General features: G+C 63.2%; 1 protein-coding gene across 2 annotated transcripts in view; it reads left to right on the plus strand.

Moving 5' to 3' along the window:
- Nucleotides 1–11,518, plus strand: part of DYNC2I1 (dynein 2 intermediate chain 1) — a 39,070-nt gene extending 27,552 nt beyond the window's left edge. For both annotated transcript variants that reach the window (XM_054574771.1, XM_054574772.1), the window contains 11 exons: nt 233–362; nt 1,816–1,988; nt 2,740–2,902; nt 5,121–5,234; nt 5,333–5,394; nt 5,797–5,848; nt 6,951–7,011; nt 8,995–9,094; nt 9,283–9,414; nt 10,210–10,433; nt 11,344–11,518. In XM_054574771.1, the coding sequence (XP_054430746.1) occupies nt 233–362; nt 1,816–1,988; nt 2,740–2,902; nt 5,121–5,234; nt 5,333–5,394; nt 5,797–5,848; nt 6,951–7,011; nt 8,995–9,094; nt 9,283–9,414; nt 10,210–10,433; nt 11,344–11,518 (1,386 nt within the window). The remainder of the gene's footprint in view (nt 1–232; nt 363–1,815; nt 1,989–2,739; nt 2,903–5,120; nt 5,235–5,332; nt 5,395–5,796; nt 5,849–6,950; nt 7,012–8,994; nt 9,095–9,282; nt 9,415–10,209; nt 10,434–11,343) is intronic.
- The last annotated feature ends 5,624 nt before the right edge of the window (nt 11,519–17,142 follow it).

Consider the following 17,142-nt stretch of genomic DNA (forward strand, 5'->3'; position numbering starts at 1 on the left):
GCGGCGTGCGCCGCCAGCACGGGCTCCCCTGCGGCGTTTGTTTCGGGGAGGCCGCCCTCGGGCGCCCGTTGGGCCCACAGGACAGCGGGGCTGCGTTCTGGCGGCGTCCGGGGCGTCGTGGAGCTGAGCGGTGGTGTTGACGCTGGTGACGTGCCGGGCAGCGACATGAGTCTGTTCCCGGCGAAGGGCGCGCGGTGCAGGGCCGGCTGAGGGCTGCTCTCTGTCTCCGAAGGTGGTTGCGGTTCTGCTGGAAGAGGACCGTGTGGCAGCGGCGCCCGGCCGGGACCCCGGGGCCCAGGACAGCACCCTGCCACTCAGCGCCAGCTCCTGCCAGCTGAACACCAGCCTGCCCTTCCTGCAGCGTAAGAGCCGACCGCGTGCTTGGATGCGACACCAGGCGCGACGCTGATGCCATGTGCGGCGGCGCCCTGTGCGACGCAGCTCAGCCGTCCTGTGCGCGTCAGGCGTGACAGGCGCGCTCCTGAGACGACGGGGGAGGGGCTTGCGTGGCGCAGACGGTGGCCCTGTGTGTGCGCGTCCTCCCCGGCCTCGCGCTCGGCCCCTTCCAACGCGCAGAGGGCAGCGTGAGTCCTGGGAGGGGGCCCCCCGGGGCCTGAGCAGCCGCCCAACATCGCGCGCGGGCCTCCGGGCGTAGATGCGAAGTCGGCCCGGGCCCGCAGCGCCGTGCAGCCGCGTGGAGCTGCTCAGGCCACTTCGGCGGACGGCGTCGGCACGGCCCAGGCCTGCGGCTCCGGCGGCCCTGCTCTGCCTGGGGCACGGGGCTGTGCGGTGGCGGGCGGCAGCCCCCAGAGGCATCTGAGGGGGGCGGGGGGGCCACGAGCCCCGTCCCACACGTCTCTTCTGCCGGCCTGCTGTCCAGAGATTCCAATTCACATATGTCCCTCTGCATTTAACGTGAACAAAAGTGACGTAGTTAGTTTTAAACAGTTTGTGTTTTCTAGAAGTGTTTTTATTTTTGAAAGATAGGGCTCATCCTGTGAGGAAAACGGTGAATCACTGTATCTGTGACGTTCGTAACTCAGGTGTGCATGTGCCACCCCCTTCTCCCCCGGAGCCACCCCGGGACCGCGCCTGACAGGCCTGGAGCGTGTGTGCAAGTGGCCCAGGCGTCGCGGGCGCCCTGCGCGAGGGGCGCCGGTGTGTGCGCGCGTCCGAGGGGCTCCCCCGTCTGCGGTCGTGTTTCGTACAGTGAGTCCGAGACGGTAGAGGAGGTGAGGTTGGACGACCGGGGTGTGTTCGTCTCACCTGGGACCCGGGGCCTCGGGAGGAGCCCCGCGTCACCGACACAGGACGCTCACTCGCAGCCGAGTGACACAGCCAGCGCGCCCCTTCCTGCCCGTGTTGGCATGTTCGTTCCTGCGTTTGACAGACGTTCGCGCACGTGGACGGACAGACAGAAATGCTGTGGGCCAGACAGACTGTGAGCTGGCTGACCCAGGGAAGGGCGGCCGGCCAGACGGGGCCGGGTCTCAGGCGGCAGGCAGAGCGGGGCGGGAGCGGGGGCTGTGGCCGGGGGCACCGTGCCCGAGGGAGGGGCTCCGCGGCCTGGGGACCGAGGGCCCACTCAGGAGGCCTGGCTCCAGGCCGCGTTGCACCAAGTTTGAAGGGTCCCTTTGTAGCAGAACCACAAGGCAACTTGGACCATTTTCTGGTAGAGCTGTGGCCATTTGTCCACCCCGATTCTGGGCATGTGGACCTTTGAAAGGACCATGTGTGTTTTCTCATGGAGCTGAAATGTATTCACACGGGTTCTGGCAGATCACAAAGTGCAGAAATATTTTTCTTCTTTCCCAGATCGGGAAGTGTCCTGCTTGCACGCCTCCCAGGCTCAGAGGCAGACGGTGGTGTCTGTCCACGGTCTGCCCGGGAAGGCCTGTGCGCCGCCGCTGGACAGCAGATGCGTGCTCTGCGTGTGGGACCTCTGGCAGCCCTCGGCGCCTCAGAAGGTCCTGGTCTGCGAGTCGCAGGTGCGACCGGGGGGCCGGGGGTTAACAGGAGGGGGCGGGCGGCGTAGGCCCGGGGGCCCGCGAGGGCGGGACACGCGAGGCCCTTCCTCTCTCCGGCCGGCCACCCTCAGCTCTGCCTGGGCGGGTGGGACCAGACACGCGCGCGTGTTGCTTTGGCTCTAGGAGTTGCTCGTTCCAGGGACCGACTCGCCTGGGAGCCTGGTGAGCGCTGGAGCTGCGTGTGAACGCGGTGCCCGCGGAGTGAGGGCGCCGGCCCTGCCACGGCCCCGGGCCCGGAGGCGCACTCTGTGTCTGCCCCGGGGGGTCTAGGGCGTGTTTCTCATTTCTCAGCTGCTCCAGCTTTCCGTCCGGCCGTCGTCCCGTGTGTGCCCTGGCCCCCGGTTCACAGACCATGGTCTGGGGGCCACGCGGGTCACCCCGTCTCTGTGTTCCTTGACCTCAGAGTCCTCAATTTCCACCAGAACACAGAGAACAATAGCTTTGCGGGTGTCAGTTTTGGGGGCTTGAAATAACTTGGCGATGTGGGTTGTAACAGAGACAGAAGGTAGCTCTCCCGATGGGGCTGAATGGGGTCGTGCGGCACACGGGGGCCCGGCCGCGTGCGAGGCGCCGGCTGCAGGGTCGGCCCACCGCCCGCTTCCCACACCACGGAGCTGACGCTCAGACCCGGCCGCTCGGCAGGTCCCCCAGCTCCCGGCGGGAGGGGCCCAGGGACGCATGGGAACGGCAAGCCCTCCCTGTGTCCCCCCAGGTCACCTGCTGCTGCCTGAGCCCCTCCAAGGCCTTCCTGCTGTTTGCGGGAACTGCGCACGGCTCGGTCGTCGTGTGGGACCTCAGAGAAGACTCTCGGATACACCGTTACGTGAAGCTGAGCGACTGCTTCTGGACGTTCAGGACGGCGACGTTTTCCACCGGTCAGTGCGGCCCGCGTGTGCGAGGGGTGCTGGGAATGCCGTGGCGTTAGAGGTTCAGGCTGCACCCACCCCCGAGGGTGGGGTCCGACCTCTGAGCAAAAGAGGCGTTTGACGAACGGCAGGAAGAGCAGGGGCGCCTCCAGGTGACGGCCAGCAGATCGCCGTGTCCTTCCTGTTCAATGTGTGGGTCCGAGTCCTCGGTGAGGTGGCATCTAGTTTTAAATTAGCTGAAGGCGTGTTGGTTGTGTGCTGCTGGCTTAGTTAACGCCACCAGGGGGACGAGAGGAACCAGAACCGCTGGACCTGCCAGGATCCTTGGTTAGACCCCACGAGTACTCACCAGGCGGCTGCAGCTGCGACCACCACCGCAGCCACAACCAGACACCCAGGACCACAGACGAGCCCCCACAACACAGCAACTCCACCACACCCCCCACACCCCGCCCCCCACAACAGACAACCGCCCGGCACAGCAGCGGCCCCCGCCCCCCCCGCCTCCGAGGCAGCGGCCGTTCATGCCCACCTCGCCCTCCCTCCCGGCCGCTCGGGCACGGGGCCTCGGCCGCTGTCCGCACGCTGTCTCTCTGTCACCACCAGAGGCCCGTAGCCCCACCCCCACGTGGTTGCGCGTCTGCCCCTTCCTGCCACCGCTGGTGGGATTTCCGTCCCTGCGCCTCACTTCCTCCGGATGGCAGGTACCTGGCGTCCTGGGGACACAGACCGTCCGCACGGCTTCCCTTGGGCGGCACATTTGTGGTGGATCTGGGCTGTCGGCGTTCACCGTGCGTTCCCCGCTGCCGACCGGTCTTTCGTTCCAGAAACCGCCCAGGTGGCTTGTCCGCCAGCCGGCAGGCGGACGCGTGGCTCACTCTAGTTGCGGGACGGTGAGCCCACGTCGACCTGCCCGCACCGTGCCGTGCCCCCGTGCGGCGTGGGCTCCGGGAGCCTGACCCCAGGGTGGCAGCGGCCCTGCCAGCGTGGCGGCCGCTCCCCGTGGCGCGCGGGCGACACGGGACGCGCGGGGGCAGCTCGTGTGCTGCTTTGCCCCCGAGTGTCCTCGGTGACCTGCCTGCGCAGGCCTCCGTGCACCCGAGGGGGCTCCCCGGCTTCCTCGTCGCTGAGCTGTAGGGGCTGTGTGGGCTCGGACGCCAGCACCCCCGCAGTTGCGTCTTCACAGGCCTCGTCTCCCGAGCCCTGCTCTCTCCTCGGCCCTCTAAGCGTTCTCCCCCGGATCGGCCCTGCCTGGAACTTTAACACTCACACATACATATCTGTGTTTTACACATAGAAAGGGCAAACGTGGTTTTTTTTTTTTTTGGTCTCCTACTAACCAATTTTTGCCCCTTTGTGAACGATACCTCCGCATTCGCAACTGCGTGCACTCACCGGAACAGGTGGGTTTGATGCTGTTGGAACAGGTGCGCTGCCCGCGACCGACGGGCCTCCGCCTCCGAGCTCGCCGCCGCGCCCTGTCCGGGAAGCCCGCCCTGTGCCGGGGCCCCCAGCCCCATCGCCTGTGCTCCGCTTCTGAGACGTGCTTGTCCTTCCCCGGCTTCTCTCCCGAGCTCAGCCCAATTCTCGTTTTATTCCTTGCTGGGTTTTTGTGTTACTTTGTTTAATTTCTGTTCTTTGCCTTTGGTGCCAGGCATTTGTGGGTGTGTTTGCTTTTCAAGGGGCTGAGACGCAGGGTGGAGGGTGGAGTTTGGCTGTTCTGTCTCCTGCCTGTTTGTTGGGGGGGGGGGGTTCCGTCAGCTGGAACCCTGGGATCTGCGTTTTTGCAGCAGCCCCGTGTGGACTTTGTCCGGTTGTCTCTCCTGGGCATTGAGTCGTGGGGGTTGCAGGTTGGCCGAGCCGTGGTTTGCCGGCGTCGGTGTCTGGCGGGCTGGGGGCAGGGTCCGCCGCGCCCCCCACTGCGCTGCCCCACCCGGCACGTGCTGCTGAGATGTCCCGGGGCCCTGCCCGGGCAGTTGGACCGTCCCTCTGGCTGCCGTTGGCCTTCGCCCCCATCCCGCCGGGAGATGGGGCAGCCTGTCTCCCTCCTCGCGGGCAGTTTGGGGCCCGTGGCCTCGGCCCCACGGCGATGCGGAAAGGGATGGTCCCGTGTCACCGTCGCCTGGGCCCGTCAGGGACCCGGCGGCAGCGCCGTGTGTCCCCCCCCATGGCGTGGCCTCTGTTTCTGCGACGCGCTGCTCACTGTGGGGCCGCGTGCCTTCCCCAGATGGCGCCCTCTCCTCCGTGAGCCACCGCAGTGCCCTGCGCGCCGTGGAACCCGTCTCGGCGTCTGGCTACAGGAAGCCGGGTTTTGTCCTCTCGCCCTTTTCTGCCCACGAAGGTACGTGCCCCTCCTCCGCCGCAAAGCCCTCACCTCAACGCGCGGCACGGGCTCCCTAGCTCACCGGTCCCTTCTCTCTCTCTCTCTGTTTCTGTTAGAAATGTCGGGGCTGTCATTCCACATCGCGTCCTTGGACGAGAGCGGGGTTCTCAACGTGTGGGTGAGTGGGGCGCACGGGGGCAGAGCCCCACACTTCTGGGCTCTGGGAGCGGCCGGCCCACCGAGACCGTGCCGGCCGCAGAGGGGTGGGGGTGGCGGGGACGGCAGGGCCCTGTGGGGACGGGGATGCAGGGGCACCCGTGACAGGCGGCAGGGACCGAGGAGGCCACTGGGCCCACGGGTGCGCGGGGCGCCGGCCGCCCAGCCGCCGAGGGACGGGGAGGAGCAGAGAAAGGGAGTCGCGGCGCCTGAGGCGCCGGTTCGGAAGGGGGTGCGGTCCTCCCACCGGAGCGGCTGCGGTTCCACCGCCCGGGGCAGATGCTGCCGTCTTAGGCCTGTGCTTTGCTGCGGTGGTTCTGTAACCATGGAGGCATTAACGTTCATTTCAATGTTCTGTTTTTAGGTGGTTGTTGAATTACCAAAGGCAGATGTGGCCGGTTCAATAAGTGATTTAGGTAACTATAAAATGAAAGACAAATTTTGGTCCATGTTTGCTAAAACGAATAGGTTCGAGGTGCCATTAACCGCGTCGAGAACTCAGGTGCCACCCGAGACGTGAACGTCCGGTTCAATGTTTCTTAACTTCTCGGCCGCTGAGCGAGCCCCTCCGCGCGGGACCGAGGGGGCTGTGGCTCAGTGTCCTCGGGGCGGGGGCGTAAGTGCCCTTCGCGCCTGTGTGTCCCTTCGTGCCCTGAGCTGCCTGTCGGGGACGTCGGGGGTCCCCGGCCTGGCCGAGGGGCTGACCGGGGGCTCGCCTTGGGGTCGGGACCAGTCGTTCACCGGTGAGTCTCCTCTGAGCAGCCTGGGTGCCGGGGGCACGGGCGGCCGCACCGGGAGTGAGGCCAGAGGGGCCACGGCGCCCGAGGCCCAAGGGCTGCTTGTCGAGGGCCCCGCCCCGGTCGGGGTGGCGTCCGGGGCGGCGTCCGGGGGGGCGCGGGGACGCGCCCTGCGACTGCAGCCGCTGTGCCCCTGCGCCTCCAGTTTGTTGCCGTAGTTTGTGAGAGGCAGCGCCTTGCCCAGAATTTGGGTTTCAAGACATAAACTTCTAGGCCCCCCTTTGCAGTAATCACAAAGCAGGGGGGTGGCGCTGGGAACAGACGGAGGGGCCAGGCTGTGGCCGGGAGCTTCGGGGGGCGGAGGGGAGGCGCGGGGCCCCGAGGCCGGGGGGGCAGCGACGGGAAGGGGCGGTGGGGGCAGTTGGTGCCCGGTCGTCCGCCAGGGCCCGGCCGGTGCCCGTTCACACGGGAGCTTCTGTGCGGAGCCTCAGGAATGCTAAGCACTGGGTTTTTTTAATTTTTTGCCTACCATGCTGCCCTTGATTTATTTCATAAAGTATAAGATGTGAGAGTTTTGACCTTGGCGCCACCAGGCCTTTCCCCAGAGACTCTGAGCGGCAGGGCCTTTGCGCTCGTGCTGGGCGCTGAGGGGCGCGGGGGCCACCTGCCTCTGAGTCACCGCCGCCCGGGCTGGGACGGCGAAACCTGACCCCCGGCCGCTGTGCCGGACTTGGGCGGGGCTTGTGTGAACGGGCGCTCTCCTTCGTTTCTCTGTTTTTAGGGTTAATACCTGGAGGGAGAATAAAGTTGGTGCACAGCGCTGTGTCTCACCTGAGGGACAGGTAAGACCGCCCCGCCCCCGCCCCCGCCCCCACAGGCAGAGGTGACGGAGGTGGCGGCTGGTACTGGCGAGTGACAAGTCCGCGGGCAGCCAGCCGCTGTTCCTCGATTAAAATGCCGTGCATCGAAGAAAGGGGCACGGTTTGACCGTTTTTCATCCAATGTCAGTGCAGCTGTGCAGGAAGGTAGACCCAGAAACAGGGACATGAAACTTGACTTGGGAAGCTCAGGTTTCTGCTTTTGCTCAGGTAGCGTGATATGCCATAGACGTTCTTATTAAACATACCGGTTCCACCTGCAGGGTTTCTGTTCCACGTTAATTTATTTCTGGAAGAAACCTTTTCTTGTCCTTTACTGTGGCTGGGCCCCCTCGGCCTGCGGTTGGCCCGGGAGAGGTGCTGGGCTGGGCCGCGGCCACGCCGTCAGGCGGAAAGCCCGGGGCTGCGCCGAGGGGCCGACCGCATACCTCCGGCTGCCGCGTGGACATGATTCACGTGGGGGAGCAGCTGGGTCTAAGGAGGCCGCCTGACGCGCTGAGAGCCGGCCACCAGGCCCTGGGCTCCTGTGAGGACGCAGGCGAGCGGTCAGCGCAGGTCCCTGGGACCCGGGGCTCTGCTGGCTCGGCTTCCCAGAGTGTCCGAGCCGGGCCCGGGGCCCTCTGCCGTCGGCCGCTGGGCGCGGGAGCCTGAGGCGGGAGCGACCCCGGGTGCTGACCCATCTCCCCATCCCCTGTACGTGTGGCGCACGCGTGAATCTCTCCGTTGGGACATGCACGTGGCGTGGGGGCACTCAGAGGGGCCACCGGTGGGGGATGCGTGAACAGTGACCTCAGAGAGGTGACTGGGAGCGAGCCTCCAGTCACGGGGCGCAGCAGGTGACCGTTTGGGGCAGCACCGGGTGGTTTGTCGTTGAGAGAAAAGGGGGTCCGTGGCCAGACCCGAAGAGAGTTTGCTGCGCAGAGGCTCCACGGCTCCCTTGGCAGAGACAGGACTCAGCCTGGAGGGCTGGGGCCAGGGCGGCAGGCGTGGGGCGGGCGAACCTTCCGGGCAGGCGGGGGACTGGCCGCCCGGGTCTGCAGCTGCTGAGGGGCACCCGCTCCCGCCCAGGCGTCCGCTCGGCTGCTGGGTCCCGCACACAGACGAGGAGTGGGGAAGGAGGGCGGGGGCCTGGGCTGTGCCCCTGGAGGTGGCAGGAGGCTGTCCTCGGCTGACAAGCGCTGACAAGTGCCGCTTGCAGTCCCCAGTTGGAGGGGGGCGTGGTTCCCTGACTCCGACCCAGGAAGCGTGGCCGTCTGGCGCCAGGCGAGGTAAAAGACAAGCTAAGCAGAGGCCTGAATGAGGGGAGACCCTGAGACCCCGAGAGTGCCGCGTCAAGGAGGGAGCTGAAGCCAACGGGCAGCTTTGGCGCGTGGAGGCCCGGCTCTGAGCCGGCTGCTCGGGCTCCGCCGGGCAGGGCCGCAGCCCACGCAGGCCAGGGAGGCACCTGGCTCGCCTGGGCAGGCGGCTGGGACTGAGGCGCGGCCCGGGACTCCGGGGGGCCATGTGCCCTCCGTGAGCAAGAAACCCTGCGCACTGCGCCTGTAGGCTGAGAAGTTAGTCAGCACCACAGACCCAGACCCGTGCGCCCCGCGCTGGGCCCCAGGGCCCCCACAGGGAGCAGCCGGCAGAGAAATCACGGGCTCCACCCACAAGGAGGCACCGCAGGCCAGGTCGCGAGACAGGCGTGGGGTCTGAAAGGCAAGGCCAGGAGTGGGACGGCCCCCTGTGAGATCTAAGGTTGGGGGCAGGTAGAGGCCAGCTGCGGCATGGCTGAAGAAACCCCCTTGGGCCCAGGAGCGGGCACGGGCCAGCCTGAAGAACCCAGGACCGAGACGGCCTGTCGCGCCCCTACGGACGCGTGTCGGCGACCAGTGTGCTGTGTCGCTCCACCCGCGCCGGCCAAACCGGCCCCCCCCTCACCCCGCTCACCTCTGCCGTTCCCTCCAGCCTTTCCCACAAAGGCGACGAACTTCGGGGGAGCATTCAAACGCTGAACGTCAAGTTTCTGCCTGCGGACCCCAATCGCTTCGTCGTCGGCACCAACATGGTGAGGAATAGTCTAAATTTCATTCTGGAACTCGCTCTTCTTTCCTACGGTTGCTTGAAAAATATCATCATTAAAGGTGAATTTACCGTTTGCTTTTATGATGTCCATTGCGTTGACCCAGGAAAGCTGGCCTGAGCCAGCCTCGTGCGGAGCCCTCTGCCCGAGCCACCGTTGTCTCTTCCTGCCAGGGTGTTGTGAGCCACCGCGCCAGGCAGGGGTTGAGCGTGTCCCCCAGGTGCTTCCGACCCCAGCAGCCAGGCCTGAGGCCAGTCTGCGTGAACGCGATCGACTTCTCGCCGTTTGGAGAGCCGATATTCCTGGTAAGGAGGCCTGTCTTTCCAAGCGCCAGTTCCGCGTGGGCAGCACAGCGCTGGCCGCGCGGGTTGGGGTTTCTGAGTTGATCGCTGACCAGCCCCCGGGCCCAGCGGCGTCCCTGCTTCTGACGCTCCCCCGGGAGCCCATCCAGGCTTTTTGGCGTAGGAAACGCCGCAGGCAGCCACTTCTCGGGAGCCCTGGCTCCTGAGAGGAAGAGGCGGAGGCCCAGCCCGGCAGTCTGAGTGCCCGCCGGCCACAGGCCCCACGGGAAGCGCTCGTTCGCCCGGCACTTGAGCCCTTCCTGGCCGCTGGCCCGTGCCCCCGGCTCTTTCTGGTGGGGGGCTGGCTGAACACGCGGAGTAAAAAGCGCTGAAAAGCTGCTTTTTATAGCTAAACATTTGGTCTGTTACTAAACCAGCTAAGTTTTGTTTTATGGACCTTTCCATCCAAGGGGATGCATACTCTATAATTGATGCAGACGTGCGTAATTTTTTTAAAGGTGGCTTATTTGTTGTCATGGAGCCCATCCTAACGCCCTGTGCTGGCTCGGCGAGAGTCCACTTCGCTAAAAACAAGCACCTCTCCCCCTGCATCCACCCTTTGGGGACGGGGACAGGATCTCTGTGGTTTGCCAGGGCAGATTAAATGGTGGAATTTCGTGTGTCGGAAACAAAAGCTACACCCAATTACTTTTTGCTGTACAAGCTAAAAAAAAGCCAGTGCTCTGAAAAACGTCCCTGGCCGCTGGGGTTGGGTAAAAAAGAACAAGGACGTGACGCAGTGTCCATGCCCGCACCCAGGCCGGCTGCGGGGACGGGAGCGTCCGGCTGCACCAGCTGGCCTCTGAGTGGCCGCTCCTGCAGTGGGACCGCGGCACGGAGGGCCGCGCCGTCGCCGGCCTGCGGTGGTCCCCCACCCGGCCCGCGGTGTTCTTCGTCTGGGACGACGCTTCCTGCCTTTACGTCTGGGACCTCCTGCAAAGCGACCTGGGCCCTGTGGCCAAGCACCCCGTCGCCCCAGACCGGTGAGTCCGACGCGGCCCGCGGCCCCGCCCCGTCCCGCCTGCAGACGCGTCGCGGGGGCTTTCCCCTGGCGCACAGCGTCTTCCTACTGCTTTAAAAAATGCCGCTACTTACACATAAATTTGAGTGTATTCTTATATTTATAAATTTAGGTAGTAAAGTATGTGCATTTCGGTTTCGTCCAGAGCAGTCCACGGGTAGAGAGCTCACACACAGCCCACGGGCGTGGCGGTCTGTCCGCTGCGCGCGGCACGCCTCGCGCTGGCCGAGACAGTCCTGGCCGGCCTGTCTGCACCGGTCTCAGCGATTTTTAAAGCTGCGGGGTCCAGCAGTGAGCTGTGTCCTCCTCGCCCCCCACGCACGGGTCCTGCCCCCCCGCCCCCATCCGCCATCTTCAGCGGAGTCCCCAGCCTGTGGCGACTGGGCTGTACCTGCATTTACACTGTAGCCAAACAGCAGTATCCCAGGGCTCAGTGGGGGGAAAATTCTCACAACTTGTAGTTTTTCAAGATTTGCTGGTTTGTGGTCTCACAAGGGCTGAATTCTCACCTGTCTCTCCCCCAAATGAGGCTGTGGGTCCCCAGGGCCTGAGAGGGGAGCTGGGACCGTGGAGGCACACAGGCGGATCCGGCCACCGAGACGCGGCGGGGTCCTCGCCGGGTGGGTCTGGCACGAGGGCGCGGGGCTGGCCTGCGGACCCAGATGTGTGCGTCGCCCTGCCTGGGAAGCTCGTCCTTTGTCCTACCAGGGACGGCCACAGCGGTCAGTCCGGCAGGCCTCTAACTCAGAAATACCTATGGGCTCGTATGTGTTTACTTCTGTTCTCGCCTTTCACTTTGAAGTTTTCAGACCTTCCCTTCTGGCCCCCTGCCCCCTGCCCCCTGGCCCACGGCCTGTACTTCTTGCTTGCAGGCTGGTGACCTTGACCGTCGTGGGCGAGCCTGAGAAAGCCAGCGGTGGCTTCCTGGCCCTGGTGCTGGCCAGAGCCTCCGGCCGCGTGGACGTCCAGTACGCGAAGAGTGAGTGGGCGGCCCCGGTGGCGGACGAGCAGAGGAGGCTGCAGCTGCTTCTGCGGGAGGCTCTTTAGGAGGGCGTCCAGGGACCCCACTGCGAGGGACATTGTCACCGACAGGGCCTGCCACGCCCTGTACATGTATATTGTGTACATAGAATATATGTTGTGTACATAATTCATTTTACACAGTGTCATGTCAATATTCCCAGGAGATAAATCACTGTTTTTGAATGGAAACATTTTCGGTAAATCCTGAACTTCAAAGAAATACATTTTTGTCCAGGATGTTCTTTTCTGAGAAAGCTTCCACTTACTTTTAGAGCAGCCTTGAACTGTTCTCCTGTTTATTACTAGACTTTAAACAGCCCACCGTGAAAGTGTGTTTTCATGAATGGTTCTCTTAGTTTTGCGTGACGTGACGTGATGCACAGATGGGACTCACCTGGAGCAGAGGGTTTCCCTGACTGCTGGCCCCTGCGCCCCAGCACCGGCCGCGGGGCCTGGGCCTGGGAGGCACTCCGTCGGGCGGGGGCTGGAGCTGGTGCGCCTCTCTCCTGCACCTGTTGACTCTGGAACAGGGGCCGCGAACGTGTGAACGACGCCTTGTCCTGCCGGCGCTTGGGCCCAGCAGACCGTCCCGCCGAAAACTCGGCAGGGCAGACAGGCACACGGGGCAGCCGGTCGTAGCGCCTCCCTGTGGGAGGAGCCAGGAGGGCCGAGCAGGCAAGATCTGTGCAGGAACCCGACTGGACACAGCCCTTCGGGCCACGGGCGCCGGACCCCAGTCGGGGGGCAGCCCCCGGGGCTTGGCGGACCCTCTGGGCCCTGAGGCCGGACACCCTGTGGCCGGCAGGCTCTGACAGTGTCCCTGACGGGCAGGCCAGGCCGGCTCGAGGCCTTGCCGTTTCTTTCACAAAGAGTGTTTCTTGGGAACTCGGTGTCATATGGCGTCCCCGGAAGCAGGCGCTTCGGGGTGATGACTTCACCCACACACACCCCGCCTGGGTCTGCAAGCTGATGGTCTGGGGGCGGGGCAGCCGAGCCGAGCGTCCAATGGGGACGTCCCGGCTGCGGCTCAGTGAACCGAGTCGGGCTTTGGTGATTGGCTCGTGGTCACACCTGAAGTCGCAGTCAGGGCCAAACTGTCGTGACCGAACTCCACTGTCTGAAGCATTTTCCTGTTGTTTATTTGAAAAGCTCACTTAGGCATTTTACAAGTCGCCCTTGTGAAAACAGCTGGCTTCGTTCTGCTCCACTCAGACACTAGGAAAGCGTGAGATTTCCGCTGGGTGTCCACAAGGCCCGAAGGGCCTGCAGGCTAAGCCTGGGAAGCCACGGCCCGGGGCCCCCGACTGGGTGGCCGGAGGGCAGGACCAGCCGGCGCCGGCCCCATCGCTCTCGCCAGGAGGCGCTCGTTGGGCTGGGCGGGCTGAGTGCGCCTCAGTCCCTTCCTAGGAGTAGACGCGCTGTCGTCTTGTGCCCCCAGAAACGCCCAGAGACGCGGGAGCAGTCGTGAGAAATGGGCCCTCTGACCAAGGCCTTTGTCCCATGCCACAGTGAGGCCTCGCCTGGCCGAGGGGCGGGCACCCCTGAGCTCCTCTTCCCTGGGCAGGGGCTGCGGAGACGGGTGGGGCCCAGGTCAAGCGTCCTTACCCGAAAGCGAAGCCCTGGGACCCGGCGCCTGGTGCGCGGGTGGAGCCGTGTTCTCGCCCCCCCTACACTCACCCGCTCCCCGGGCAGGCGGCTCACCCTGGAGCGCAGGGGCTGGGCCCGAGGGCCAGTTGCCCGCCCCCTCTGAGCCTCGGTTTCTCGGTCCCTGAAGCGGGGCTGAGCCAGCACCTCCCTCGCGGGCTGCGGGGTGAGGGGCGGCGGCGGCTCCTGTCGGCACGGAGCCCGCAGCCCACGTGCATCAGGCTGCAGGCGCAGCCGGCCCCTGTTCGCGTCCCGGCTCGACCCGCCGGCAGAGGGCGCGCTCCTCGCCAGCCCGGTGGCCGGGAGCGGCCGGCTGCTGTTTTAAAGGGTCGTTACCGTCACTCCACGTGCTCGCAATCTAATGTCATTCATTATTGAGAATTCTTTCCATTTACATCTAATTTTAAAACTGCAATTTAACTATTTAGATTATTTGCACCGACGTGGTCATGGCGTGTTTTTTTTTTTTTAATACCATTACTTTCTTGAAATTTTTTATTTTCTGCATTTGCCAAACCGTTGGCAGCCCTGGAGGCCACCGCCTGTCTCCCTCCCCGGGCGGGCGCTCTGTCCAGCCCCCTTTGTGCTCCCCGCGCCCCGAGACCCTGCCGGGTCAGCAGACGGCACCCACATATCAGCTGAAAGAGAGACAGGGCATTAGGAGAATGAACGGATGGTGCCCCCAGGAAGAACCAGCCTCACTTCTCCTGTATTTGTTTTTAGTTTTTTAATGCACTTTCATGAACAGAGGATTCTATATACAATGTGTTTTTTTTAAAAAAATGTAACCAGTCCTGGCTGATGCGGCTCAGTGGACTGAGCACCGGCCTGCGAACCGAAGGGTCACCGGTTCGATTCCCAGTCAGGGCACAGGCCTGGGTTGCAGGCCAGGTCCCCAGCAGGGGGCGCGTGAGAGGCAACCACACAGGGATGTTTCTCTCCCTCTCTTCCTCCTTTCCCTCTTGTCTAAAAGTAAAATATTTTTTAAAAATTAAAAAATGTAACCTCCTAAGCATTATCTTTCATCATTAAAAATTCATCCATGTCCTTGGTCAGATTGTACGGATAGCTCAGAAATCGGGCAGCGTCTCAGCTCCCAGCTCCTGGACCACAGACAGTCGCCTGAGACGGGTTCATTTGCCGAGATCAGAGTCGGAAGAGGTGGAGCTCTCTCCTCGGACTGCGCGCGCATTTTGAAGTTCCCAGGCCTGCTGCCTGGGAATTCTGGACTGACCTAGTCCGCGCCCTGGGACACACGCTGGAATCGAGCGTTCCTTACTCGTTTTTACACAGTACTGTGAGTGCTGGGAAATAAAAATAAAAATGCATCCCTGTACTTCCCTGTAAGGTGGAACAATTTTCATGTATTTATTAGGCATTTTGTTCACACTTTTGTGGCTTGGTTTTTTGTATAAATTGCCTGCTTCCCTGTGGAGTCTCGGGCGTTTCCTTAGTGACTGAACCTCAAGAACACTAACTCTTTTTCTCAGTTCTTGCAAATGTTTTTCTCTGTATTTGCCTTTAAATGTCATTTATGGGCTTTATTGATATGCAGAATTTTAAAATGTTTGTGTGGTAAAATGGAGCATTTTCTCTGAGCTTAGGAAGACTTTTCTCAAGTCATGATAAACTCAGCCTTGTATTCTAATATTTTTTGGTGTTGATTTTTAGCCTACTTTAACTCTTTAATCCCCCTGAGATGACCATTTATCTGTAATGTGAGATATTAGCCTATGTTTGCTTTTTCCTTTTTTGGTTTTAAGGATGAAATTTTATTCCCCGCAGAAAGGAGCCTCCAGCCCCCTGCTTCCGGGAGGATCTTTATCAGCATCACCAGGAAGCGCGGGGAGGGGGGTTTGCGGGGGCTGCAGGGAGCAGGTCGGTCTCGCGTGGGGCCCGGGCCGCAGGATCCAGCCAGGCTGCCGCCCAGGGGTCCCCGGCCCTGGGCAGCAGCAACCCCTGGCCCTCGGGTGCTGATGGCCGGAGGGGAAGCGTTGGGGGGGTCTGCGTGGCAGGGGAAGGCTCGGACCCGCCTGCCTTGAGAAGGGGAGCGTCTTTAGGAAGAGATCCCACCCAAACGAAACCAGAAGTTTTTTCTGAGGAAGAACTCGGACACTCCTGGGCCAGGTGCCTCTCACCCGGGCTGGTTGCCCTAGCGATCGATCGATCGTACCTTGTGCGCGGGCGGAGGGAGGAAGCCGAAGATGAGTCACTTCATTTTAAAGTAGGTTGTTTTTTCCCCACAGAATTGAGTAGTTTCAAGAACATAACTCCAAGACAGAACAGCCTTGGCCTCCAGGCAGCCCCCCTGGGGGGGATGGATTGTGGCTGAGCTGCAGGCGGCCGTTCTGTTGTCTGGACAACTGTCAGCAATAATTTCAGCGCCGACCCGGACCCTCTCGGGCCCACCTTTTGAAGGGCAGACGCAGGTGTCCGCGCACCTGTGGCCGTCGTTTGCCAGCAGCGCTGCCGGGGCCCCTTGACCGCGGATGGTTAGCGTCTGGCGCAAGCCCCGGCCGCTCCCGCTCGGCCACCGCCCTCTGACCCGCCCCTGCTCACCCGGGGGTGGCCCCTCCGCATGGATCTGCCTGTGAGTTCCACCCGCCCCTCCAGCCTGACCCGGGGCCTGTCTCCTCCTCGTCCTGCGGGCACTGCGGGCTCTGAGGCTCCGGGGAGAAGGAACCCTCCCCTCCCGGCGGAACCTGCCACTGTCTTCCTCAAGGCCACACGCAGTCCCAGGATTGGACGGACGGGTGGACGGGCGAGGACACAGAATGCGAGCCCAGTGTGCTCGGCACAGAGATGTGCTGGTCACTCCGTGATCTGCGGTCTCATTCCCAAGTGGTGTCACCTGTGACCCAAACAGCAAAGCGCGTGCCCTGAGGTGACTGCAGCCTTGGCTGGGTGGCCCAGTGGGTTGGAGCGTCGTCCCCGTGCACCAAAAGGTCGCAGGTTCCATTCCCCAGCAGGGCACAGGCCTGGGCTGCCGGTTCAATTCCCGGTCGGGGTGTGTGCGGGAGGCAACCGATCGATGTTCCTCTCTCTCACCTCCTTACTTCTCTCTCTTCCCCTTCCTCTCTCTCTAAAAATCAATAAGAACATCCTCAGGTGAGGATTAAAATAAAATTAATCCCGAGTCACTCAAGTCCTTCACCCACGTTGTCTGTGTCACGAGGCGGCTGGCTGGTGCCCCCCGCCCCCCGAGAAAGGCCCCCCGCCCATCCTCGCCTCCTTCAGGGTCCCCCTCACGAGCCCTGGAGTGAAGGGAGAGAAAGGCGGGGCAGCCTGGGGCTCCCCCGGGCATCTCGAGCCACCTGCCCGCGCGCGCGGGACGGCGCCGCCAAGTCTGCAGCCTCCGCGGGGCTGAGCGCGCGGGATCCGGGGGTCCTCACGGCAGGCTGACCGGCTCGGGAGAACACGCCACGTGAAAGTCTGCAGAGCGGTGAGTCGCTTTGTATGAGGGCTTTAGTGTGTTGTGTTTTGTATAGGGGAGGGGATTGTACTTATCTCTGTTATTCTGAGACTTAATCTCCTGCAGCCGTCAGCACGTGACATGCAAACCCTAAACCTCGAAAGGAGAGAGCCGCCTGCGTGGTCCCGCCCTGTTCTGGATCCACGGCGACCGTTTAGGGTCCCTGTTGTTTCTCCACCTCCAGGCCTCGCACATAAGCCAGGAGAAGCCCCAGCAACAGCAGGGGCGTCCGCGTTCACGCCGGGGCCTGCTGGGCGGCTCTGTGTCCCGGGCGGCGAGCGCAGCGCCCGCCCGCCGAGCGCCCTCCCCGCTCCGCGGTCTTCGCCGAGCCTTCAGGAGAAGATAAAGGAAGTGAGAGTCCTTTTCTTTCCATCTTCCAAAGGACACTCTTCAGCATAAAAGGTGCCCTGAATCCTTTCGTGGCGTCTGCTGAGCGGCGGCCCCGTTTCCCAGGAATAGGAAGTTAATTGTAAAACCGCAGCAGGGCCGCGTTCAGGCGCCGCTCAGCGGGAGCCAGGGGGGAAGAGAGAGC

This window comes from Pteronotus mesoamericanus, unplaced genomic scaffold (assembly GCF_021234165.1).
Source record: "Pteronotus mesoamericanus isolate MK-2021 breed Mesoamerican mustached bat unplaced genomic scaffold, CSHL_Meso_final contig_265, whole genome shotgun sequence".
NCBI lineage: Eukaryota > Metazoa > Chordata > Mammalia > Chiroptera > Mormoopidae > Pteronotus > Pteronotus mesoamericanus.